This window comes from Hakea prostrata, chromosome 8 (genome assembly GCF_041222555.1).
Source record: "Hakea prostrata isolate BN-2017 chromosome 8, UWA_Hpros_2, whole genome shotgun sequence".
Lineage (NCBI taxonomy): Eukaryota > Viridiplantae > Streptophyta > Magnoliopsida > Proteales > Proteaceae > Hakea > Hakea prostrata.
In genome coordinates, this window is record NC_142607.1 from 14,425,594 (window position 1) to 14,451,331 (window position 25,738).

The 25,738-nt window shown below is 39.0% G+C and overlaps 5 protein-coding genes across 9 annotated transcripts in view; 2 read left to right on the forward strand and 3 right to left on the reverse strand.

The window, feature by feature from the left end:
• The window catches only part of EMB3012 (embryo defective 3012), a 58,484-nt gene extending 52,322 nt beyond the window's left edge, over positions 1 to 6,162 (forward strand). For 2 of the 3 annotated variants that reach the window (XM_089165778.1, XM_089165779.1), the window contains 6 exons: positions 452 to 526; positions 619 to 835; positions 4,048 to 4,114; positions 4,468 to 4,559; positions 4,682 to 4,742; positions 5,281 to 6,162. In XM_089165778.1, coding sequence (XP_089021904.1) covers positions 452 to 526; positions 619 to 835; positions 4,048 to 4,114; positions 4,468 to 4,559; positions 4,682 to 4,742; positions 5,281 to 5,630 — 862 coding nt within the window. In that variant the 3' untranslated portion in view covers positions 5,631 to 6,162. The remainder of the gene's footprint in view (positions 1 to 451; positions 527 to 618; positions 836 to 4,047; positions 4,115 to 4,467; positions 4,560 to 4,681; positions 4,743 to 5,280) is intronic. The other variant, XM_089165777.1, reaches the window with a different exon arrangement.
• A 625-nt stretch (positions 6,163 to 6,787) lies between these two features.
• On the reverse strand, positions 6,788 to 10,850 carry LOC149007139 (RNA-binding protein 1-like). 2 transcript variants are annotated; one of them, XM_089164780.1, is made up of 6 exons: positions 10,593 to 10,850; positions 9,939 to 9,979; positions 9,672 to 9,835; positions 9,467 to 9,566; positions 8,306 to 8,475; positions 6,812 to 7,961 (listed from the first exon to the last, which is right to left on the reverse strand). In XM_089164780.1, the coding sequence occupies exons 1-6, from the start codon at positions 10,688 to 10,690 to the stop codon at positions 7,395 to 7,397; spliced, it is 1,140 nt and encodes a 379-aa protein (XP_089020906.1). In that variant the 5' UTR covers positions 10,691 to 10,850; the 3' UTR covers positions 6,812 to 7,394. The 2 variants fall into 2 exon arrangements, with proteins under 2 accessions (XP_089020907.1, XP_089020906.1); XM_089164781.1 differs by lacking the exon at positions 10,593 to 10,850 and having other exon boundaries at positions 6,788 to 7,961; positions 9,939 to 10,008.
• A 2,452-nt stretch (positions 10,851 to 13,302) lies between these two features.
• On the forward strand, positions 13,303 to 17,402 carry LOC149007140 (serine/threonine-protein kinase D6PKL1-like). Its single transcript, XM_089164779.1, has 3 exons — positions 13,303 to 13,710; positions 14,041 to 15,207; positions 16,253 to 17,402. Exons 2-3 carry the CDS (start codon positions 14,081 to 14,083, stop codon positions 17,127 to 17,129), a joined length of 2,004 nt encoding a protein of 667 aa, XP_089020905.1. The 5' UTR covers positions 13,303 to 13,710; positions 14,041 to 14,080; the 3' UTR covers positions 17,130 to 17,402.
• Positions 17,403 to 17,541: 139 nt separating this feature from the next.
• On the reverse strand, positions 17,542 to 18,617 carry LOC149007141 (U-box domain-containing protein 36-like). 2 transcript variants are annotated; one of them, XM_089164783.1, is made up of 4 exons: positions 18,326 to 18,617; positions 18,093 to 18,211; positions 17,899 to 18,014; positions 17,542 to 17,781 (listed from the first exon to the last, which is right to left on the reverse strand). In XM_089164783.1, the coding sequence occupies exons 1-4, from the start codon at positions 18,588 to 18,590 to the stop codon at positions 17,562 to 17,564; spliced, it is 720 nt and encodes a 239-aa protein (XP_089020909.1). In that variant the 5' UTR covers positions 18,591 to 18,617; the 3' UTR covers positions 17,542 to 17,561. The 2 variants fall into 2 exon arrangements, with proteins under 2 accessions (XP_089020909.1, XP_089020908.1); XM_089164782.1 differs by having other exon boundaries at positions 18,093 to 18,617.
• A 2,730-nt stretch (positions 18,618 to 21,347) lies between these two features.
• Positions 21,348 to 24,886, reverse strand: LOC149007142 (inorganic phosphate transporter 2-1, chloroplastic-like). The gene is given in 4 exon segments (XM_089165205.1): positions 21,348 to 22,572; positions 22,705 to 22,896; positions 23,958 to 24,005; positions 24,007 to 24,886. Coding segments are annotated over 4 exon segments (1,755 nt in total). The 5' UTR covers positions 24,700 to 24,886; the 3' UTR covers positions 21,348 to 21,750.
• Positions 24,887 to 25,738: the final 852 nt, after the last annotated feature.

Genomic DNA, 25,738 nt, shown 5'->3' on the forward strand with positions numbered 1-25,738 from the left:
TACTGGACCCCACTAAACCCTAAGTGGCCTCAACCAAAATTGTGAAAATTTACAAAAATAACCCTGCTGGTACTAGAGGGCCGTAGGGGTTTGTGGAAGATACCCTAGCCCTGGATCTGGTTCACATCAGAAACTCAATCAAAAGCACGAAATTTTGGTTGAAATATTTGCAATTTATGTTATCACATGCAGTTTTGTTTCAAGCCCTGGCAAAACTGAAATATTTGAGTTTCGCAAAATTTCAGCAAACCTGGGTACAGTCTCAAGTTGTCATCCCCATCTTTTGGAAAAATCTTTTTATTGAAATTTTGAGATTTATAATTTTCTAGTCCTGCTTGTGTATAACAAATTTGTAGATAATGTAGTGTGGATGTCTCACTGCGTGAAATGTTCAATTTCTATACAGATTTGATCTTAAATTGATTTTTATTGATTGCTTTTTCTGCTCCAGGGATACCCACAGTCACAAGTTTGGGAATGGAAATGAAATCCTGTATGATTGCAGGGTGGACCCACCTTTTATTGGGTATGTTTTTATCTTTTTCTCCATTGTTTCATCTGCTTACTGAGTCGTGCAGTCCTCATATTATTTTTCCACTTTTCTTTGTTTGGATGTAGATATGCAAAGCCTTGGAGAGATCTTGATTCCGGTGTTTCATATTGTGTCCTCCTCCCTTATTCACCAGAGTATTTAGCACAGTCAATATCCAAATCGAAAGCCATGAGACCAGATATACCCGTCACTGTCAGTGCTTCATTATTAGATGATGAGAATGTCATGGGTTCTGCACCTGCACTTTTTGTTGGAGGTTTTTCAATTTTGGGAATGAAGAAGGTAATCAGATAAGATGTTCCAGTAATTTGTAGCGTACAGATAAAATATGCTTGCTACTTCAAAGGCATCTGGGTGTGCACTGTGTCCCTTTCTCCAGTTTTTCCAAATGTTAAATCTGATAGTAATGGGGGACAGAATAGAGTAAAAAGAAGGATAAAGAAGATAGGGGGAAGAAGGGAAATCTTAGAAGAATTACTCTTGAAGAAGAGGAAGAGAGAGAAGAAAACTCATAAGAAAAAAGAAGAAGAAGAAAAGAGGAGAGAAGGGGGGGGGGGCTGCTGCAAACACACAAAGCTAAAGCTTCAATTCATATATTTTCATTCCATGCTCAATAAACTGATTACAAGTGTTTAAATAACAAAACAAACATACTTGATACGAAAACAACTATAATAGGACTCTTGGTAATTTAAAACTAACAAAAGACTGATCCTACTAGGACTCTTAAGAATTTAAAACTAACTAAAACTTATCCTAGATATCTTACCCAAATAAAAACTTTGATAACATGATTATCCCAATAATAAATAACAAAATTCTAAATTATCTCTACAACTCCCACGAAAACAGTTCCTATTTTATATCCTTGCAAGCTGAAGTTTGGGCCCACCAAATTTGAATCTATTTCCATGCAAGTTGGACTTGGGGCCCACCAAATATGAAAAATATCACTAGGTTACTGTTCGCGCTACTGTAGCGTGAACAGTAACTTCTGGTTGTGCTGCGTCAGATAGTCTAACCTAGTTCAACTTTTTTCAGAACTTATTTCGTGTGTTATTTATTCAGAACCTTTTGCCCATCTTTGGTGGGAGTGCAATCTTAGGCGATGGACTTCCAAATGCCAATCTCTATATGTGATTTGGAAGGCCATCCATTTTGATGTTTCAGCTAGGATTTCTCCTCCCCCACCCCTCGGTTGTTGATTCCCCAAGGAACAGGCTCATTGTTGTGTCCTAGGGTCTTAGTTCTTCTTTTATCCCTTTCCCTTGAAGGTTGTTCCCATTGTTCTTTTCTTTGTCTTTAATATAAACAGGGTGAGAAATCAGATTCAGTTTTGAGAAGTTTATGAATAACTAAAATTTTAAATCAGGGTATTCAGTTAGAAAATCAGTTTTAGAAATCTATATGTGAATTAACTCTGGTGGCAGAATTAAAATTTAAATTTTAGAATTTTGACAGGTTAGAGTTCTTTGCAGCTATCCATATGTGGAAGGCAGATCCAAGAACCAGTAATCTCTGTAATGTTAGGTTGTATAGAGTCAAGCAAAAAGAGAATCCAGCAATGCAAGAACCAGTAACCTCTGTAATGCAAGATCCAACTATTCTTCTATTATTTGTTGTAATCCAGGACCTTTGTAACCAGCCAAGGAAGTAAAGACAATGAACAGAGGAAAAAGAAGAAGAAAGAGCTGTTACAAGGTGTAGAGAGATCCTTAAATTAGAGTCGCATGATTCCTAATTGCAGGGTACCAATATATATCATTTTGAATTAGATAAAAGACAGTTTTGCCCCTAACCTTCCTACGGCAGAGATACATAATATATGTGGGGGGGGGGGGGGTGACCTTAAACACAAGATAGAAAATATGGACCAAAACATCACTGTGATCGCTGGTATGTCCTGGAATTGTAGGACTTCAACATTATTAATTTTTTATGTAAGCTCTGATTTAGTATTCATTGATTGTGTTAGAATAAGATTTTAAGGGCAACAAGAGCATGAACTGCTCCAATTCTGAGGTCTATTTAGATTCTTTTTTGGTCTCTGAGGAGGCTCACATAAACATAAAAGCCTCCATTGGGTTTTCTATATTCCTCTCTCCTCCTTTTCTCCTCTATTTGTAGTCTCTATTGTCGAATTGAAATTACAAAGAGCCCATTGCCACTAGTCTGGGCCAGTCTCACCATCCAACATCATCAAAGGCATCAAACCTAAGTTTTCTGACCTCCAGCGAGGGAATCACACAGACATTTGGAGGGAGCTCAATGTCATTAGTCTCTGTCACAAAATTTATTTATTTTTAATATATAAACTGAGAACAGAATCTTTCTGACTAGGAAAAATAAATCCTATGGGCTATTAGAAATTGTTACTTCCATAAGAAGCAAAATACTAACTAAAACTAAGGGGAACGGTTTCCCTGCAATTGATAATTTAACTCAACTTAATCTCCAAGCTGTCTGTTTGGGGCCTTTAGATATGCAGTTCAGTCTCATAATTTGCTGGCTTCATGGTCATATTGGGCAGAACTCAATGGCCATGTATAGACCCAGAATTCTGGCCTAAATGCATGTTGTTTGATGGTTTTAAATATATCATTAGAATATAATCAGCTATGGATGCCTTCAATTCTTGTACCCCCTTCAACATTTTGGTGGAGATCCAAGTAGACTTCTATTCTGAGATTTGTGATGACAGGGGAATGGGCTGACACTTTCTTTCTTTCTTTCTTTTTTTTTTTTTTTTCTTTTTTTTTTTTTTTTTTTTGGGGGGGGGGGGGCACACCTGCAGTATGATTTAACCAGACCAGATGATCGACCTGGTTGTAGGGTTATTTATATGCTTCACTGTCTTCATGTAAATTACAATTGAGATTTTGGGTTTCTTGACTTTCGGTTTTGAGTGAGAGCTTACAGCACTGTATTGGGTGTTCTTGAGATGTCTCTATTGTAACTTTCTTCCATTATTTAGTGAAAACTTCTTCAGCTTCACCCATGGACATAGCACATCATGTTGTGTGAACCATGTTTAATCTTTGTGTTGCCTCAATCTGTTTTTGCATTGGTTGTTATGTTGCTGATGTGCATATCAAGTATCAGCCCAACCCACCCCCCGTGGGTCAGGCGCCTGTTCCAAGAGGAACTTCTTGATGGCCAGATTGGTGATATTTGAATGAACAGCACTCATGATTGAACTTTTGGGGCACTTGTCTGTTCATATATTTATTGGGTGAATGGAGACTATATTAAGGCAAGAGTGCAAAGTTCAACACAAACCCGAAAAGCCTAGGTTAAGAAGCTGTGGAAGGAAGAGTGTTAGAGGAACGTCCCAATGTGTGGCCAGATATGGATTGCTGCAAAGTGCACTTTGCCCCTTTGATATTAAGGCAAGAGTGCACTTTGCCCCCTTTGATACTATTTAGTACTGAAGCAATTAGTAAGGTCTTTTCATAATTCTGTAATGATTCATGTACCATGTTTTTCTGTTTCAGGAATTGATGCAGTTGGATTTGACACCGGCGTCCAACAAGAGTTTTATTACAGTTGTGGGAAATACAGGTAATTTTGTCTAACATGTTTGTATCGTAGAGTGGATACCTGCACCTTGATGGACGAAGCTTGCTGTTATGCATTATGCTAGTAGTCTGCCTTCTGTTTTGCCTCAGCTTCATACACTGAGGTAAAACATAAGCCAGAAAAATGATCCTAAGTTCCCAACCATTCCCTCCTGTTGACTAATCTGAAATATTTACAATCTCTTCTGATTGCAATATAAAGCAGGATGTATATATAGCATGTATTTATATTATGGTAGAGGGCTGGAGGCTGGCTTTTTACAAGGCTTCTTTATGGTCAGTAATCTTCTTAAATTAGGAATCATGATAGATGTTGATGGATTATTTTCATTGCAGATGTCGAAATCCACTGGCAAGGTAGAGACTTGATGTTGGTCAGTCCAATCTACAGGGAAGATCATGGGATTGGTGGGCGTGCTGTATATGAGGTGTACACAATTCTTTTTCCCTGATTCTAACTAAATTATGCGACTATTCTAGATAGGGTTAACATCTTGGATCCTGAATTTAATCTTTTAGTTACAATCATTTTGCTTATTGTTAAATACAGGTCAAGGTTCTGAAAGCTGAAAGATTCAAAGACAGAATCATCATTACACTCCCAGCCACTGGTAGGGGAATGCACCTTAATCAACATTCTCAATTTTTGTTTCTTCCCCACTTTATGAAAATTATTTTTGGCGCTCAAGGAATTATGATTATTTCTGGCACTGAATTATTCCATCATTAGTTGCTCATTTTTGCTTATACCTGGAGAGAAATTTAACTTTTTTTCAAGGCAATTAACTTAAGGCAGCGTTTAGATAATGAGGAATCAACTAAAAGCACAGAAAAATTGTCTGTTGGGAGTAACAAACACCTTGTCCTGAACATTATGAGAATTCTCTGTTCAACATGTGGCTCCCAGAATCTCCAATATGCAAAAATATAAACTGCCTTTTTCCATTACCAGATTGTTGAATTGAATGGTTCAAAAACAAACCAGTCAGGGATGGTTGCTTTTTGATGAAAACTGGAATCAATGCAGAAAATATCTGCTTTCATTATTTTCACCGTACCATATTTTTGTCTGCTGTGCTCATGGAATTGAAGAGGGTTTCTAAGCCAATATGATGTTTTGACAAGCTACGGTAATGGTTTGTATTACAGGTCAAAGTGCAGATATAAATGTTAGCTATGAGCCTGGAGAAGGAGCAGGCTCAAAGACGAGGAGTTTTGCCATATGGGCTGTTATAATTGGAAGCTTCACTGCTTTGATACTTACTGTTGCCATCTTCATGTGGTTCCTCGACCGACCTGACAGGTCCCAACAATCTCTTCCCGCCACACCAAGTACTCCTGCACCTGTCACACCTCAACGTGGTACAGCGGATTATAGCTCAGAGCAAACCCCTCGGACACCACAGCCTTTCGTAGATTACGTGAGGAGGACAATCGATGAGACTCCATACTATAAACGAGAAGGGAGGAGGAGATTCAATCCACAGAATACATTCTAAATTCATGGGTTTGGCAACCCCATCAAGCTGAGATTTGACACAGTAGAGTCTAGCCTTTCATCCTTTTGTGGTGTATTTTACTCTTGTAGATGAAATTGTGTAGGAAAGTTGTTCAAAATTATTAGTTGTTTGCCTAGAAAATTTTGACATTGTAGTTCTAGCCAGTGGTAATACTTTATAGGAGTTTTTTTTTTCAAATTATGTTTGCAGGTAATTTTTTGTCGGATGATGTGATCCAGTGTTTCGATGGCTCTTTTTGTCAATTACTTTTGATTAGATAAACGATCAATTCTGAGTGATCGTATTAATAGTTCCATCTCATTGGGGCCAGGGGTGAAGCGTGTGTGTATAGAATAGTTATCCCACCCCGTGGCATAAAATCTCCAGTTGGGAGAAAAGAAAATTTACCAGGGTGAACCTGAAGCATGTCATGCTAACGAAGGTTAAGTACCTTCACCAGGACGATTTCAGGGTTGTTTTATGTTTTAGCCTCTCTGTTTAACATGTTTTTCGTTCCATCAAAAACAAAAGCAACGACCAAAATAGATTGTTAATTAGCAACAAAAGAAGAAACTCCAAGAGGATTTGTGAAAGTGAATGTAGATGCCTCATGGGTTGCAAGAAATAAGAAGGGTGGTGCAGGTATTATTATTCGAGATGCCGAAGGAAAGCTATTGAGTGCTTCATCAGTACCTGGGACCTATAATTCAGCTGAAGAAGGTGAAATACTTGCTTTTAGAGCAGGATTATTGGAGGCACTTGCATGCGGTTACGAGTCAATTTTAATTGAGTCTGACTGTAAACAGATAATCAGGTACCTTGATGGTGAGCTTCAACCCCCGATGGTAGTGGACCCACTGATCCAAGATATCCATTATTTAATGGATAACTTTACACATTGTATCCCTGCCTTTAATCCTAGGAGTTCTAATGTGATTGCAGATCTCTTAGCCAGGAAGGCCCTTTCGGTCTCGGGCCCGAAAGATTGGCCATCTTCCACTGGGTGGTTGGTGGAATTATGTTCCTCCCCACCCCTTGCCCGCGTTGAATAAGATTGTTGATTACCAAAAAAAAAAAAAAACAAAAAAAAACAAAAGAAGAAACTCTCAACAAGAGTGGAGAAATATGTAGAATTGACAAACAAATTCAGATTCAGAACATCTACTGTGACCCGGAAAAAGAAATGGCTAGTGTACGTCCCACCCAAATGCAAAAGATACCCACATTTTTTCCTTTTCAATGAGGAAAGTAAAGTTTCCAAGAAATTAGATGCTTACTACAGTTGCATAAGAATGATTTAAGGTTTTAGTCTCCCAAGTGGTATTTTCACAGCAGAAACATTCAATGGTGGCAAGCGAATCATTAAAAAACCCCCCCCAAGAAGTTCCAGAAATAATTTTCCAGGATCCAATATCAGGGATCAGAAAAAGTCGCAAAATGGCAACACCATTAAAAGGTGCAAAACCTACCACAGGAAGAGAAGAGTTAAAAAGACCAAACATTAAAACATCTAAATAATTTCTTCATTCACGGCAGGTGGAAAAAGACCCATCCTTGCAGTCTTTGGTAAAGAAAGAGAAACAGAACGGGGAACAATGAAGAGATGGCCAAACTCTTCTCATATTGAAGACAACCATGTCCTTGCTTCACGAACTCTGAGAGTAAGAACATGCACGAGGCATCAAAGTAAAAATTGTTTGAAGCTACAGACAAATTTTAATCCTCCACGGGATGATTTCAAATGCCTTCTTTCGTGGTCCTCAGCTACCTTCCATAAGGATTGTATCTGCTACTCCTGCTACCTCCATAAGCCCCTCTATTACCATACAACGAGCCTCCAACAGAGCCTCCATAACCACCTTCAAGGCTGGAATCAAAAGCACCACCATATGCACCACTGCCACTTCCATATCGTCCGTAACCATCAGCTGCACTACCATAAGCCCCACTGGCACTTCCATATCGCCCATACCCATTAGTTGCACCACCATAACTACCTGCTAAACCATAATCTCTACCAAAGCTTCCACCATAGCGGCTAGAGTAGCCCAGAGTGGGATCTCCCCTATAAGATCCTAGGCTGCTACCACCATAACCTCCATACCCACCACCAAACTCAGCCCCATCATATCCACCAAATGCACCAGTTCTACCCCCATAACCCCTTCCAGACCTGTAAGAACTAGCACCAAAGCCAGCAGCACCAACACCATACCCACCATAATCATCAACAGAAGCCCCACCAAAAGTGGCCCTAGGATCACTAAAACGCTTGGGTAGTGGAGGAGCCAGGTTTGAGGGTTTCTTTGGTTCAGCCTTTTTTATTTCCACCTACAACAAAAGAGGAGCATTATTACATTCTTATTCTGAAAAACCATTGAGAGGAGTCTGGTACAATGCAGGGCTAATGAAATGAACAAGGAAGGAACATTTTTATAAAAGGTTATCAGCAAAAGAAAATGTTGATATTCTACCAACAGCAGCATCAGGCAAGCACATAAACTTAATATAGGCGAAACAAGTGCTCCTGCCTAACCCTCTTCACAAACAAATCAAATTGTAGAGCACAAATAAGACGAAATTTTCTTGCCTTGTGAAAGAAGATATTAGGGAATTCATGATCTTTCCAACCAACATCATCATAACAACAGTGATGCAACAGATTCAGAACTCACCTGAACTCCAGCAAAGTCAAGCTTATTCCCCTCAGCCAAGAGATCATCAACAGCTTGTTCTGAGTCAAATGTAATAAATCCAAAGCCACGAGAACGACTGGTGGCATGATCCCGCATGATCTGGTTCTCCGTAACCTCTCCAAACTTTGCAAAGAAGTCCTTAAACTCATCTACCAAACTCAAGGTAAGGAAAACATTAGTGACTGGAGTTGAAAATACAACGCAACTAATAAGGAAGTCAAATAAGCCATGCTTGCATGGCTCACCATGATATTAGCTTGAGTTAAAGTTACCAACCCAGACCCTTAGATCCCAGTACAGAAGCTGCCTTCCTTGTTCAAGCTTGGCATGACTCAGTCATTAAATGCATGACAGGTTACAATCTTCTGTAGGGCATACAGACTAGCAGATTTGGAGTCTAACTAGAAGTTGTGGGCCATCTCCAAGGGCCTGTTAACAGCCCTTATCTCTTTGTTTTCCCCTTAAAAATGGTAGTGATATGGGTTATTACAATAATGGGGAATTCTTTGTCCACAGAGAGCTGCGAACAAGAGAGCTTGTAACCCTTTTCTCACTGTCAGTGAAAATGCCAAACCCTGCATTTTCTTCATGGTTTTTTGAATGCTCTTCCTTTAGTTCCTCTCCCCACCCCACCCCCCATTTCACAGCCTATAGGTTTCAGTTTCTACAAAGTGAACCCAGGATAAACACCTTACTAACACAAGCTTTTCATATTTGGAGCTCACAGCAAGACTGAGACATGTCCACCCCAAGACTGAGACACATCTCAGCCTGCTTAGATGTGTGACATTATAGGCTTACCAAAAACTTCTGAAAAAGAAAAGGCATCATTTACAGACTTCTAGCTAACTAGTATCTAATTAATATTTTTTTCCCCTTCCTTTAAGGGAGTGTATTGTTATCATTGTATACAAATCCAAATACAGTATCACCAATCAGACTGCCACTTAATTAACATAGCTCAGTGAGATGGGGTTTTTCTTCTTCTGTTTGCTTCTTCCTCTTCTTTTTCTTTCGTTTATTTGTTTGTCTTTCTCTTCTTTTTTTTCTTTCAGCACTCAGTTTTCAATATTGAACACTGCTAATAAAAGTCCATTAGTAGAAATAAAGAAAGAAGACGAGAAATATTGAAAAAAACACCTTCTGTCACAGTTGTGGGAATTCCACCAACAAATATCTTCTTTGTCCTAGAATCCTTTGGGTCAGTGGTTCCTCTTGGAATGGTCCGTTTGATTTCAACCTAAATTTTCCAGCACAAACACCAAAGCAGACACTTGAAGATGAAGCAACTGAAACATGCACAACAAAAACCAAACCAGATGTTTGAATCAAAAGTAAACCATACTTGTTTTCCATTGATAATATGAGTCTCTTCAATGACTTCATCTACCACGGACGGATTTGCATAAGTCACGAATCCAAACCCACGAGGATGCCCCGTTATCCGATCTTTCATCACAACGGAATCCGTAATTTCACCATACTTAGCAAAATATGTGGTGAATTGATCTGTAGGAACACAATCAAATACAAATGAAAACAAAACCACGAATATGAGACCAAGATGGTAGTCAGATTGAATTGGATACTACTCATAAGATCAATAACAAACCGAGAGTTGTCTCCTTCGCTAAACCTCCAACGAAAATCTTTCTGCAAATACACATAGTAAAAACTCAGAAACAAAGCAATGGTCACATAATACTAAGTTCCCTAAAAGACAAAACAGAGGAGCTAGAAGGAATGACCATGGGAATGGGTATCAAAAGGCGTACACTACAGGAAGTAGCTTTAGTTATAACAAAAGAATCAATCTTGGATAGATGGACTGCACAAGAAGTTGAGTTACTCTTCTATCGAGACTAACACAATAGGGTACATCCGAAAGACAAAGGAAATGATGTTTCCATGAAAATACCCCAAGTAGCAATTGAAGATAAAATGGGTTCGCACAAAACAAACATATAACTAGGCGAAAAGAATAAGAAAATGTTAAAAAGGAGGAAATGAGGGTTTCGTCCACAGTTAAGGGAATTCGACCGTGAATCTTCTTAATGTCGCAGAGCCATGAACATGGAACAAACCAACATAAACATAAAAATAAAATCGATTTTATGGAAAAATAAACAGAACCCAATAAGATGAGGTCTACAACAATGAGACACATGTCGTCTGTATTCATCAAAACTTCAAAGAAAGTATACTAACAGCTTAAAGACGAAGAAAAGGGAAACGCAAGAGTGAAACAAGGTGAATAAACAAATACCCAGGACTGGATTTTCCTGCGTGAGGTTGAGACTTGTGGTCTTCAGCGTGCTCGGATGTTTTAACTTCGTTAGTTTCATCTTCTAGTGAAGCATCCATATCCTTCGAGAATGTAGCAAATCGACTCGGCGAGTCAAATGACAGCACCGCCGGCGCCGCAGATCAAAAATGAGGTTTACGGCGACGGAAGGGCGAGACTGGAAGTTGAACAAGACACTGAGACGAGAGGGAATAACATTCAAGCTGATGCGAGATATGCATAAAGAACCAAACGTAGCCCTAACTGAAATAAATCAATTTATTATATTAAATGGGTACTTGGACACAGAACCGACCCGATCCATACCCAACTCATTCAATACAAACATCTTTTCTACTAATCGGGGCAAAGCCAAGATTTAACATCGACCAAGAACAATGACTACAAAATATCTACCATTGATATTTGATAAACAAAAGCTTGCCAAATATTCAAATTCTATATTAGTTTCTTACACAAACAAAAATAATTGAAAATTTATAAAATATAATTACCTATCTACTCGCTTGTCTTTGCCATTAGAGCTTTTCTCCGACCAAATGCTACAGTTCATACATGGACAAAGGTGAAGCCAGGATTTAACAATGAGAGTGGTTGAATTACGATTACAAACTTTATGCTGCTAATATTTAAACAAAAAATATTACTATATAATAATTAAAAATCTCTATTATTTTGTTATAAAAACATAACAAGTGAAAAGCTACAAAAAATAGTGATTTTTCTATAATTCTCTTTATCATTAAAAATTTATCCATGATATTGATATTTTAAACATGCTAGGAAGATCACAGGAAACATTTCAAAAGAATTTACAGTGGGGATTTCTCAAACTGTAAGGGGGGATTGCAAGTGCTGATGTGTCAAAAGCACATCCACCCATCTAAATTTAAGTGATATATATTCACCAGACAGGTTTAATTTGCCACTCTACAAAGTTTTGGTTTCCAGCATCTCAACTCGCTGTTTCCATATCCATTCATGTAGTCTGAATGGTTTTTTTTTTTTTTTTGAAGGTACATTCGGACCAGTTTAATTACATCTTCAGAGGGAGCTTTGTCGTTTGCAAAGGTCGAACCCATGACAAAGAAATTCATAAAAAACTCTTAGAAGCGTTTGCTTTGCATCTTTTGGGATGTAACATGATTGAACCTCAATAAAAAAGCCACAAACCTTGCCTCAGATTGGGACTTCACGTCTCCATTAAACTAGGGCACAAACCAAGTGTCATTCCTGAATCGGCAAACTAATCTAGTCCAAGTAATTTTAGAAACAGGTCGGCTACTCTGGAGCCTTCATTATGGGACGTGTTTGAAGAATCATTGTTGGATTAGTCTTATCAATTGATTCGTGTTAATATTGATGTAGAACGATGGATGATATTGACAGAGTCTAGATCACCTTGACGTTTTTCCACATACAATAAGGTGGGCTCATATAGAACCCACTGGAGATTTTACCTTTGAATTATTTTATCAATATTTAAGTGCGAGCCCTATCCTTATTATGCGGTAAAGAAACACCAAAGGATTAGTATGTACTCTCCCATCAAAAAGGTAATATTGTAAGAGTATGTACTCTCCCGTCAAAAAATCCTGGACTTTTTAACACGATGGTTTTGACCTTGTATATCATATCATACAAGGAAGTTAAGTTAGACATTAACTATGACCGTGGTCCAATTCAAATCTTAACTTTCTTCATATAAGGCTAAGCCAAATTGGATATTGACCCTGATCACAATTTTGACCTTGACCTTAACCTTGATCCTAGCTACGTAACCATAAAATGATATGTACTTCCATGTATAACCTATAAAGTGGTAGGTTGGGACATGCTGGGATAGTGATGACCCCTTGACCGGATTGTAACCCTAATCATGCATGCCCTAGTCCAGTCTTGACATGCTCCTCAAGGCTCAAGTCTTAAATTTAGACTATGATTTCGATCTAACCGATTTGACCATTAGGGCCAAACTTAGACTTTTAATGAAAATATTTTAAAAAAGCTCTCAAAGTAAACTAGTGCAAATTCGTTGGATCTTGATTTTTATAGTTTTTTATTTTTTACCAAGGTCTATTAACCACATGGTAAACATCTTGGCTTGAAATGCCCGGTCATCCTAGTCACCAACCAAATTAAATTGCCGTTATCCTCTCCTAGGTTATTCAAGCTTTGCATGAGTTTTTCACTAGTCTTTTGTATAAATTTATTTTTATCAAAAAATAATTTAAGATTTTTATTATAAAAAATATTTTATTACATACGTTTATCAATCACATAATAGGAATAAAGTTCATAGGTCTAAATAATAATAAAATAACTTAATAGGTCCAGGTAAAGGCTGATGGAGAGGTGATCCGAAATCTCCCCATGCACCCGTTCCTGTTCACGTGCAAGCATGTGACCCCACTGGGCCCACTCCACCCCAAATAAGAAAAGGATTCCATTCGGATATCCGAACTTCCTCAATCCTTACGTGGGATTAATTATTGTTATTTGGTGGTTCAAGAAAAAATATTATCTTAATCCAATCAAATCAGAGCCGTTAAACGCTTTTACTCTTGTGTGTCCTGCTTCGATCTGTTATCCTCTTGCGGTTGTTGGATCGGAATCTTTCAAATACCATAATCCCGAGCGTATAGATACCGTAGATTCGGGTTCTTGAAACCAGAAACAGACTCGACTCTGCAATTCCATTGAAACACCTTCACGACCTAGTGAAGTAGTGATTTTTCTCTGATATCTTCTTCAATTGTAACTGGTAATGAGAAATGAAGAACAAAATATGAGAAAGTGAAGATTGGATTACTGAGAAGAAGAAATAGAAAGAGAGAATATCCAAGAACAAGACGGGTTGCGTTCAGCTGCGAGCTTCGGTTTGGCTTCGACTCGAGTCTCGTCTTTTGAGACGATAAACAACAGAATAACACAACTTTCAGGACCATCACAGTTCCATTTGCTTCGTTAGGTTGGATCTGAGATACCAAAAGATCAAAAAAACCTCTCTCTTGGGTCTCTAAAGGGTCTAATTGCTTTATAGTCATGAAAGATCGCCCACTCTGCAGTTTGTGATCAGGTAATCTTTCTCGCTTTGCTTCTTTCTCTTTTTGTTTTTACTCCTTGGTGAGATTACTTTGTTTTTCTTGGTTTTCTTGCCACTTTTCTTTTTCTTTTTCTGTTTAGTTTTATCAGTCTTCTTTGACTGAATTTCAAACTCTATTTTCGCTTGATTGTTCTTGTTCATCGTCCTGGCAAAGTCTTTGTCTTCTTTTGGTTCTTTGATCTTTGGAATTTTACTTTACTTTACTGGCTACGATTTCAAAGAATTAAATTTTGAAGAGTATCTTTGGTTTGGTTTGATGTGTTTGATCTGAATTCTTGCGTTGGAATGTTTTGTCCCTAGCAGAATCCTCCAGTTGGAAAACAGTTTGAGTTGCTTCAATTTGATGGCGACGACATCGGACATATCGACCGCCATTCGCCTGGAACCTCTTGGCCAATTCAATCATGATGTGACCGTTCGTGCTCACAATTGCTCAAGGGAATTGAGCGGAGATAGAGTAGGTTGTTTGTCTAAGCTTCACGGTTCGACTTCTGCTACTGGTTTTTCCGGCAATCCTTGCCGTGTTCAACCTCCGCCAGGTTCGCCAAAGCAGTCCACCGACGAGTGGCTCTCCTTTGTTTGTCGCATGCCAAAGGAAGAGTTACCTTCATCTTTGAAGAAATCTCTCAGATCGAACAAGGAGCAGCATCCTGCAGCCGTCGCCCTGAACAATCTTCTTACAGGAACGGTGAAAACAGCTTCTCGCCAGCAGGAATCAACTGAATGTGCCACAGAGCAACAACCATGCGTCAAATACCCCATTGACGATCCTGAGAATTCTGTGTGTAATTGTTCGTCGAATCCAACAGATTATGTTTCGGCGCCTAGTAAACTAATTATGGAGGAACAGGGGCTATCGTTAGCATCTCAATTACCCGTTGCTTACTGCCCTAGTCCTGATAATAATAGTTTCCACACTGCTACCCAAAATCCAGATGCCAAGTTCAGTTCTGCAGCCACCGAAGTTAGTAACTCATGTGATATTGTAGACAGTAGGAAGACGAGCATATGCAAAGGCAGCTCGAGCAGCGACATTAGTGAGGAGAGCAGCTTAAGCAGTTTCAACAGTGGAATGAACAAACCCCACAAAGCAAATGATATGAGATGGGAAGCAATTCAAAATGTTCGATCTCGTGCTGGGGAATTGGGGTTAGACAACTTCAAGATTTTGGATAAGTTGGGCTGTGGAGATATAGGTAGCGTCTACCTATCGGAGTTGTACGGGACTAGCAGTTTTTATGCCATGAAGATCATGGATAAAGCAAAACTAGAGGCTAGGAAGAAGTTTCTAAGGGCCCAGACAGAAAGAGAAATATTGCAGTCTCTGGATCATCCTTTCCTGCCCACTTTGTATGCACACTTTGAGACACAAAAATTTTCCTGTTTGGTCATGGAGTACTGTCCTGGGGGTGACCTTCATGCTGTTCGCCAGAGACAACCTGGAAAATTTTTTCCAGAGCCTGCAGCTAGGTATAATTTGAATTTATTTTTCTATTTAGTTGTAAAATAATAGAAATCTCGAAGCAAGTAAATGTGGTGATTGCTTTAAGCGATGCAACTCCCTAAATGAAATGAGTCTAGTCGTATAGCTCTACGAGGCATTTGTTGCAAACATGTAAATCTGAATCCGTTCTATCCCATGTCTGAGTTTTGGTAGTCTTGAAGGTCCTCCATCTGTCTGTAATTAGAACCTCTATGGCTGCTAATTAGAATCCTTATACCAATTTATATCACAGAAGACATTTAAGTTCTCTAGTGATCCTGAAATGTATGCATTATGTGAAGCTGGGGCAATTTTTACCTTGTTCTTCGTTTTGGTAGGAGCAAAACCTCTTCACAATTGTCTTTCTTCTTTGCTCAGATGTCAATTGGCTTCTGTTAATTCTTTTAGAGTGATTCCTGTGTGAATCTGTTCAATTGGGTTTACCCTATGTTATGGCATTCTTAATTTATTCATCTCCACATTATAAACTATTATTAGACTCATGTGGTCTTTCTTATCACTGTACTATCATAGCTTGGAACATGTTCTGATAATCCAAGCATTAATCATCTCATACTTGTGTAAAGGCTATGAACAAGAGTCCCATATTATCATCCTCTATATCTTAGACTGAGTATGGGATATCAACACATTATTCCTGTTTAGACTTTACTTGGAGAAGTCCTAAATTCCAGTTCGTTGATGAGTAAAATTTTCTTGAGTTTGGCCCTTGGAATCCCTTTGAATCCTCATCTTTCTTAATTTTTACCTTCTCTTTTTAATCCCTTCAGGGCAAGCATCATGTTCCAAATGGGTAATTTCATCTTTATGATGAACACGTACGATAGATATCACATAAATGTGAATATTGCCTAAAGAAAATGGAGTCTTTATTGAGTTGAACCTGCACCATGTCATGCTTTTTGGTTGTCACAAGGTGGTGATTTCATGAGAATTTATTTTTGAAGGATCAAGTAGAACAGGAAGCATTGGCTTTCACTTTGTCTTCTAACTGCAACTGTGACTCTGCAGATTTTTTGTGGCGGAGGTTCTCCTAGCTTTAGAGTACCTTCATATGCTTGGGATCATTTACAGGGACCTTAAACCAGAGAATGTTTTAGTGAGAGAGGATGGCCATATTATGCTTTCAGATTTTGATCTTTCCCTGAGATGTGCAGTATCCCCAACTCTTGTGAACTCTTCAAACACCGAGATGAACTCAGGAAAGAATTCTGGTTACTGTGTTCAACCTTCTTGCATTGATCCAAGCTGCATAATTCAGCCATCTTGCATGCAACCAGTATGCTTTGTACCACGCTTCCTATCAAGCAAGTCCAAGAAAGAAAAGAGGATAAAACCAAAGAATGAAGTTTATAATCAGGTGAGTCCACTCCCAGAACTTATTGCAGAACCTACAGATGCTCGATCAATGTCCTTCGTAGGTACGCATGAGTACTTGGCTCCAGAAATAATCAAAGGAGAAGGGCATGGCAGTGCAGTAGATTGGTGGACATTTGGTATCTTCCTATATGAGCTTCTCTTTGGGAAGACTCCATTTAGGGGGTCAGGCAACCGTGCTACACTACTCAATGTAGTAGGGCAGCCCCTTAGATTTCCAGAGTCACCTAGTGTGAGCTTTGCTGCAAGAGACTTGATCAGAGGTTTGCTTGTGAAAGAGCCACAAAATCGTCTAGCATATAAGCGAGGGGCCACAGAAGTTAAGCAACATCCATTCTTTGAGAGCGTGAATTGGGCACTTATCCGATGTACCAATCCGCCAGGGGTGCCGAAGCCATTCATGATGAACTCATCAGAAGGATTGGATTTGCCGAAGGCACCCAAAAATCAGAAGATGCAGGGAATTGATGTGAAGCCTTCTGGTAATTATTTGGAAATGGATTTCTTTTGATTATTGTAGTTGTATCTTTCTGTACGAGTTTCCACGGCAAGATATTGCCGCATGGTTCTTTTTTTTCTCCCAACTACATAGAGATGCTCCTCTAAACATCTTGTGTAGTTGATCTTTTACTTCACTGGCATAGTAATACTTCTCACACTGTAACAAACCAGCAATAATTAATCATCTTTCCATACAAAAAGAGAAGTTCAGATTGTTGAAGAGTAGCCACAAATGGGTCGTACACTTGTACCACAAGAACATCTATAATAGAATAAAGGATTTGTGTGAGTTCTGTTGAGGGAATATGTGTAATCGATTCTCAGTACAAGTTGAATTTCTCAACAGCAATCACAAAGCACGCCCATCTCTGTTCCTTCAACATAATATACAAAGAGAGGGCATTCAGCAGATGTGCTTGCTGTGATCCAGGTAACATAGAACTCAACTGAATTTCCCTGAAAAGCAAACACATTCAAAGAAGTTCCACTCTGGGTGCCGTTCTGTTTCTGGCCTCCGGCTACTTGATGGCAGCAAAGAAGGTTCATCTCCACTCTGTTGCCTATCCCCAACCTTTTTCCCATCACAAACAATGACAACCTCACAGAAGGGTGGGGCATTTTTCTTGACAAATTCTCCTTTCCCAAGGCCCTTCCTCAACCTCCTGCAAAATGAGGAGGCTTAGAAAGAACATTGCCAATGCAAAGACAAAAAGCTCAGAACACTTTAATTGCTGGAAACTAAATCCAATCTAGACTACTTCGGGTTCTGCTATGGTCACCTAGAGTGCAGCCGTTTCGTTCCCATAATAAGGAAGGTAATATTGAGAACAGGAATGAGTTCTAGGATTGCCTTGGACGTGAAATCGCTCTCTATAAGTATTGTATCTACAGCCACCTGAGAAAATTAATGGAAATGATCAGTATCAGTTCTAACGTCTATGATGTGCAGATTTTGCAAATCAGCAGTGTTTACCTTAGCTTGGCTGCAAAGGCTGATATATTTCTGCAAGAGGGTTCGCCTCCTGGCATTCTCTTCCTGGATGTAAGGCCTCAGTTGTTCTCGACTGAATTGGCTCCTTGATAGCCTCCCAACTAACACAACAAAACAGAGCACAGCCAGTGATTTCATTAGGAGTCTTTCAGTGTTAAAGGGGTTTAAAGAGGTGTGACAGAGATGCTGGAAGGTTGCCTGTAAGAAAAGCTTACCAGGTGTGGGGATGTAATGAATAGGAGGGTAAACATGGATGAGGTATACACAACTTCCGGGTCCAAGAGCATGATCAAGTGCCCATGTCAAGACATCAAGGTCATCCTTGCCAACTGCAACATATATATCCTTGGCTTCCCCTCCTGCATCTCTGCTACTTGTGGAACTTGTATTATTATCTTCTACCTCAATGATCTCTGTTGTCATTGTGCTCCCTCTATCATATGGTTGCTCTTCAGAGGACCCTGAATTTGTTTCAGCCATATCTCTATCGCCCTCTCTGTGTTCACATTCACATAGAGTTAGAGAGAGAGAGAGAGAGAGAGAGAGAGTGGTGGATCTTTACAGTTCATGCTTTTTTATCATCTTAGCTAGTCCTGGGTCCAAAATCGCTGCTACAAAGTGCTAGAAGAAAGCTACTGCTCGTGAAAAGAAACTAAAGGAGATTCGTTTTTGTCTAGATTTGCAAAGCATGCAGTGGATGAGTATGAATATAAGAGTGTATGAATCGACCTCTATCAAATGGAGTGGACCGCATTTATTATGATCGTTTCTTTTGAACCATTCTCCGTTAATCCCTATTGAGTTATGAACTTTGCAGATTAACTCTTTTGACCCCACACTCTGTAAATGGAAAGCCAAGCGTGTTTCAGTCTTCTTCCTATTTGTTGGATTCAGGAGCTTCAGAAAGTTACAAATTGCATATGACAAATATGTTTGTTTTCCCTTTTTCTCTTCTACCGTGCAAAAAAGGGATATTTTGAAGGTTGGGTCTTCCAGAAGAAATAGAACACTGGAGGGCATCCTGGATTCTTCTTTCAGGTTCTTAATTATATTGTTAGAGAAGGAAAGCAAACTAAGTTCTTTCACAAACTGCCCTTTAATCATACTTCACACTGAAGGAAAAACATCAAGATTGGAAACCAGAATAGTTTATTTCCTGCTATTCCTTCAATTTGGACAATAGAGAATCTGCTACTGAGTTTTTTGTTCAAGAAGTTTGACCGACCAATGGGACTGGGATTAACCCCCGGTTCCCATTTTGAGAACTTCAAACCTCTAGGCTTTTGTATAATCTCATTTCAGAATCAGAATGTATTATGGATAATTTCTGAAATAACCCAACTTCCCATATGCCCAAATTACTGATAATGCTATCTGCCCTCACATATCTTCTATTTCAATTCTACCGCATTCATCTCCTCCACTACATTCCTTTCCTCATAATTGCCTATTAGCCCAACTCGAGTTTCATCAATCCTGGTGGCAGCCCAGTTAGCCATGGATGTGAAATATATTGCAGCAGGTCTTAGCTTTCACTCTGCAGCACTGCAAATCCATCCCAATGCCACTATGCAATGAGAGCTCAAAATCTGTGTTAGTAATTTAAGATGTACATTGCTCTTTAATTGCCTGAGAAGTCCACATGTTATTTAATGTATGGATGTTTGTGAAGAGGAAAGGTAATGCAGTGTCACTCGTTTTGATTTTCCATTTGATTTTTTTTTTGGCCCAAAGATTTTCCATTTGATTTACTGGGAAGGAGTTGAATTTCCTAAGCAGGTATTGGTCTGAGTGCACCATCTGTTCAGCTGTCCAGGTATCTTCTTGAATATGTTTCTCTATATAAATGGATTTTCCATGATCTCATATTATCAGTCACAGTCCTCCTGCAACTGTTATTTAAAATTGAGCTGTAGAAGGAATAAGCAAGGCAAGTAAAATGGTTGATGCATATCATGTGACTGGTAGTTGCTCATTCTATCATGGAGGTTTGCATATGATTTTGAGTTCTTATTATGCATACACTCTTCTTCCTTGAGTCACTTCTTAATTATTTAAACTACTGGAATAACCTTTGGTTGTATCAGTTATGTGTAATTTTACAGGGAGCAATCATGAGGCCTTCATTGATGATGATAGCTGTGATGGTTGCATCAAAATACATACATTGATTTATACTCACTTCTCCAAAGGAAACAGGTAGGTGATTTACTTGTTCAAAATGGAAATAGTTTTGTGCATTGGTTTAACCTTACTAATGGATATTCACGACTGATATACTGTTGGATGAATTGTAAGGTGGAAATGTGATTGCCTTCTAGTATAGTATTCCATAGTTGTAAATGAGAGTTAATTGTTATTATTGTCAATTTATTTGTTGTTTCTATTCATTGAAGCTTATAGAATTCTTGCAGATTTGACTACATATCTTCCTTGCTGTCCCTTAGACTCCCATTTCTGGGCAGCACTTGCCTTCCTGCAGACAAATTTATCCAAATTTTCTGGTCTTTTGATGCACCTGGACGCACAGATGATAATCCTCTGTAGCCTTGCAGGATATTATTAGTCAAGGATAATTCAATTTCTGGAACATGAAAGGAAAAAGAAATATCAATGAAATGTTGGCAGAATTTGAACCCACGGTTTTTACATGATAATGGAGATAACAACTGTTGAATCTCATTCAACTCATATGAATACTTTCAGAACCTCATAAGATTATAGATCCCACAATAATGGTGCCCAGTAATTAAACACCAAGTTACAATAGAACTCTCACACCTGGAAGGGCTGCCCGCTGGCTGTTGAAGTCACTGATGATAGATTATGCATCCCTAATAATGTTCTTTATGCCCTGTTTAGTTCAATAGACTAAGGCAGACATCTAGGTTGCATATGAGTATAAAAACAACAGCAGCAGCCATCTAGGTTGCATTTGAGTGTAAAAACAACAGCATCAACCCTTTTGAATCGAAAATTCTAATATTAAAGAGTAAAATAATTAACAACAAAAAATTTTCATATATTAATATTTCACTTAATGTAAACTATAATTTGAAGAGACCTTGGTGACACCACACCTTAAGGTATCAAATAGTTTGTTTTTCTAATTGTATCACGCAATTTTTTCCTCAATGAGGATAACTATTGTTATTTCATGCATACATTGGAAAATTGTGCAAGACAATGTAACTTTTGATTATGGCATAAATATAATAACTTTTTTGAATAAGACAATGAAAAATCAAAGGTGTCAAGTTCTGCAATACCATCATAGAGTTATTAATTTGAAAGAAGAATCCGTAAAAGAAACTTGGTATTCTTAAATTTAAAAATCAATACCAAACTACTTGGATCCTTTTGTACAGCAAGTAGCATATAGCTAGAACATTCTGTTTGTATTTAAGGAAAACGAGCTTTAATTGCCCAGAAGAATTAGATGCCTCATCTTTTGAGATTCAGAGCTAGAGATTACAACTAATTCACTCATTTCTAGTCCTACACTTCTCAAGGAGAAATTTTTGGATGAAAAGCAATCATTTCTCAGTTTCTAGAATCTAGACTTCAGATTCAAAGGAGATCAGTTCTGCAATCAATATAAGGCATGAAGCTGTCCTTTATGTACTTTCTGAAGAACACCTCAAAATATATATGACAAGAGCCTGGTCAGGATCCACGTGTAGATAACGGCGAAAGATGCACCTGCTGGGATTGTGATGGCCCAAGAAGTCACAATCTCCCTCACTGTCTCTGCTCGCACACTGTTAAGTCCCCTTGCAAAACCCACACCCATGACAGCTCCTACAAGAGTGTGGGTTGCAGAGATGGGGAGTCCTAACTTTGATGCAAAGAGAACCACAGAAGCTGCTGCAAACTCGGCTGCAAATCCCCTTGTTGGTGTCAGCTCTGTTATTTTCTTCCCAATGGTTGCCATCACCCTGTACCCCCACATCATCAGTCCTGCAACAATGCCAAATCCTCCCCATGCAAGAACATCATTTGGAATAATAATCTCAGCTGCACTGGCACTGCCATTGAGAATAGATAATGCAGCAGCTATAGGGCCAATTGCATTTGATACATCATTTCCCCCATGAGCAAATGACATGAAGCAGGCTGACAGAACCTGCATGTAACCAAAGACACCATACACAATTTCCAGCTGTGTCCCCTTGGGACCTGCAATGTCAGAGAGGAATCCAATATTCTTACTCTGCGAAGGTTCCTCTTTTTGCTCTGCTTCTGATGATTCAGACTTGAGGAGGTGGCCGAGCTGATTGTGGATAATTCTACTGACCAAAAGTGCACCAGCTGTTCCGAAGGCTAATGCCTGGACCAGTGCCATGGAGAGGTTCTTACTGAGTGGGAAAGCTGCAAAGGAGATCCCAGTTACACCAACAAAGACAGCAATAGGAGCAGCAGCAGCAGCAGCCTGCCCTGGGTTCGGAGCACTATAGACAAACTAGATAAAAGAAAATAGAAAGAGTTAGAATGTGAATTTCCATTTTTTTTACCCCAAAGTGTCTAGGATCCCCTTTAGGAATATACGATTGGCAACCTTTGTAGTTTAAGTACCAAAAGATTGAGAAAATACCCTTCGGATGCATTTGTACACAAGAAATGACACTGCTGCTCCCATAATAGGTGAGATGACCCATGATGAAGTTACCCTGGCCAGTGAACTCCAGAATACAGCACCTACTCCCCCATAAACTAGACCAAACCCAACCATTGCTCCTACTATACAATGTGTAGTGGATACAGGCCAACCGAAATAGGATGCAACCTGGATGAGTAAATTTGTCAATGGCATGGAATTGGAACCAAAGAATCTTAGAAAATCCTTCTCTTTTTTTCCTCGAGTAAATTCAGGAGTAATCATAGCTTTGGAAAATGCGAGGGATAAACATAAAGATAAGCCATCTTTGCACATATAAATTGAAATATGTGGTTTTGCAGCATGGGGAACTGGTAGTTATTTAATATATGATATTCTTGTAGCTCTATATCTTTTACACAATTTGTCTACTTAAGACTGAACAAAGCTTAAGTCATGTTGTCAGTAATAGAACAGATTCCTAAGCTGGTCGGTAACCTGAAATATTTCAAAGGTTCCTTCTCATTCATATGTATCATATCCAAGTATCTCCTGCAACAACTTGTTGACCTCCAGTTGGAATTGAACCCCCAATGCCCAATGTGAGCTGCTCTCTTCTACATCAATCAGATCTTGAAGCTAATAATGGTTCCTTTTCTAGATTCAGCAAATTCTAACATGCTTTTAGGGAGTGTAAGATGGTACTCTTGAGAATCAAATAATAATAATAGTCATCATAATAATAAAATTTAAAAAAAAAAAAAAAAAAGGAAGGATATTAACCGTGCCAAACTTAAGACTGAAGTAGTCATCATTCACAGATACAACTAATATGAATAGCAGACAAATCTCCACATAATATGACCTTGTCTAATAGTTCTCTTAACTATGAGTTGGGTTGCGGACCCAATATCTAGTTTCACTGCTATTACATAGTTGCACAACATATTCAATCAACAAATAAATATGAATAATAATCTTTGCCAAATATGACTTTGCAGATGACACTTCTTAGCAAACAGCAGACACTCAAGAATGGAGTATTCTCATTCACGATATGAACTAATGTACAATAATTCATTCTAGGGAGTCGAACATTTTCCCTTTATATTTGTCATCATGGTGGTTAGTCCGCTTTCCAAATTCAATTTTCATCACTTTGTAGGTACTATGATGGAAGATGAAAATGGTTAGCAGGAAGTTAATGAATGTACTGAAGAAGATAATGGCAGAGGATCAAGGGAATGAACCTGTAACCAGGTACCAGCAGCAGCTAGAGAAGAAAGCAAACCCGCAAAAGAGCAATAAATCCTTCCCCTGAAAAGAATTGACAACAAGGATTCCCTTCTGCATTGTACCAGTCACATGGGTACCCATCAACAGTGCCCCAGAGAACTCCAGCACTGCTGCAATCAGAACTGCCTGCCGAAGTGTTAAAGCACCCGAACCCACAGAAGTACCCATCGCATTGGCAACATCATTAGCTCCAATGTTCCAGGCCATGTAAAACCCAAGCAGCAGTGTTATATAAGACAGCAATTTGATCTTCAGTGCTAATCCTTGCCCCAAAGATGTCATGAAGAAAGGAAGACCAAGAGCAGCAAAGGCTATGCAGATAGAAATTGCAGAAGCTGTCCGGGAGGAGATGTTGAAGGCCTTAGCCATACCAGAGAAGTCATCAGATTTTGCATCCTCATGGCCCTGCCTATTCTGGGTTACATCTTGGGACACTTGTTCACCTTCAGCTTCAGCAAAGGATGATAAGCTTGCAGAAGGGAGGAATTGGGAACTTTTTAGTTTCAGTATGGGAAGTGAGGATCTGGGTAGTCTAGATTTGAGGTGTACATTCTCTCTCTTGGTGAAATGAGTTTGATGAGAGCTGAGGAAAGATGATCGGTTTCTGCAAACATGGAGCAGGTGAGGGTTGTGAAGTAGGACCGTGTCTGTTGCTAACCTGTTTCTGGTGGAAGAGAGGTAAGAAGATGGAGGCATGCTTTAATGGTTCAAGAGGAAGATAGAGAGATATCTGAGAATTGGTGGAAGAGAATATGCTAAGAAGGCATGGGAACATTTGTGGGAGAGGGGGAGAGAGAGAGATGAGTGTGGAATTGGGATCTATGAACAAAGTCTACATTCTGAAATGAGTGGTTGTAGTGTTCTTTCAGAGACTTACCATCCACAGAAAGAGTCCACCAAGACTGGAAGGAGAGATATAACTAACACGCATAGATATCTATCTCATCTCGCAATCTCACAAGTCACAACGACCACCAGCCTATTTTGATAAATTTTATCTCATTCTTTTCTTTTTCCCTTTTTTTCTGATTCAGCTTTTGGAAACTGTTACTCAAATGCCTCTATCATCCTCCTTCACAAGAAGTAATTTTTTCACTTGAAGAGAGAGAGAGAGAAATACATTTCTCATCTTCCTTTCAATTGAAAAAGAAAGATTATGTGGTTAACACTTTGTACTCATTCAACCGAGTGGATTGGAGACACACATCTGGGAGAATCTCAACTATGTCTTGTTAATGGATAAATTCTACAATTCCAATAAATATTTATCCATTAACAATATTTTTACGTAAGTCGCCTCAGATTTTATTGAAAATACAACGTACCTCCCTCAGAACAAATTTTTTTACAAATACCTCTTTCACACTTGACAGTTGACACTGTTATATTGTCCTCGTCTGAATGCAAATTAATTTTTTAGTATGATTATATTACCCCCGAAGGAGGTGAAATTGACTATCATACCCCCCGTTCAGCAACGCCCCAGCCCAAACCCAAGTCCGGATCAGCTCCCCCGACGGTTTCTGACCACACAAAGCAGTGGGGCCAACGGTAAAAAACACTTTTTAGAAAAAACACAAAAAATAAATTAAAATTTACCTGTGGGCCCCACGTTTTGTGTGGTCAGGAACCCGTCGGGGAGCACTCTGTGCTACCCCGACGGGGTGAGGATCCAGATTCCCCAAACCCCAATCATCTGGAAAAAAATCTTGTTGGGCACACTAGTGCAATGACA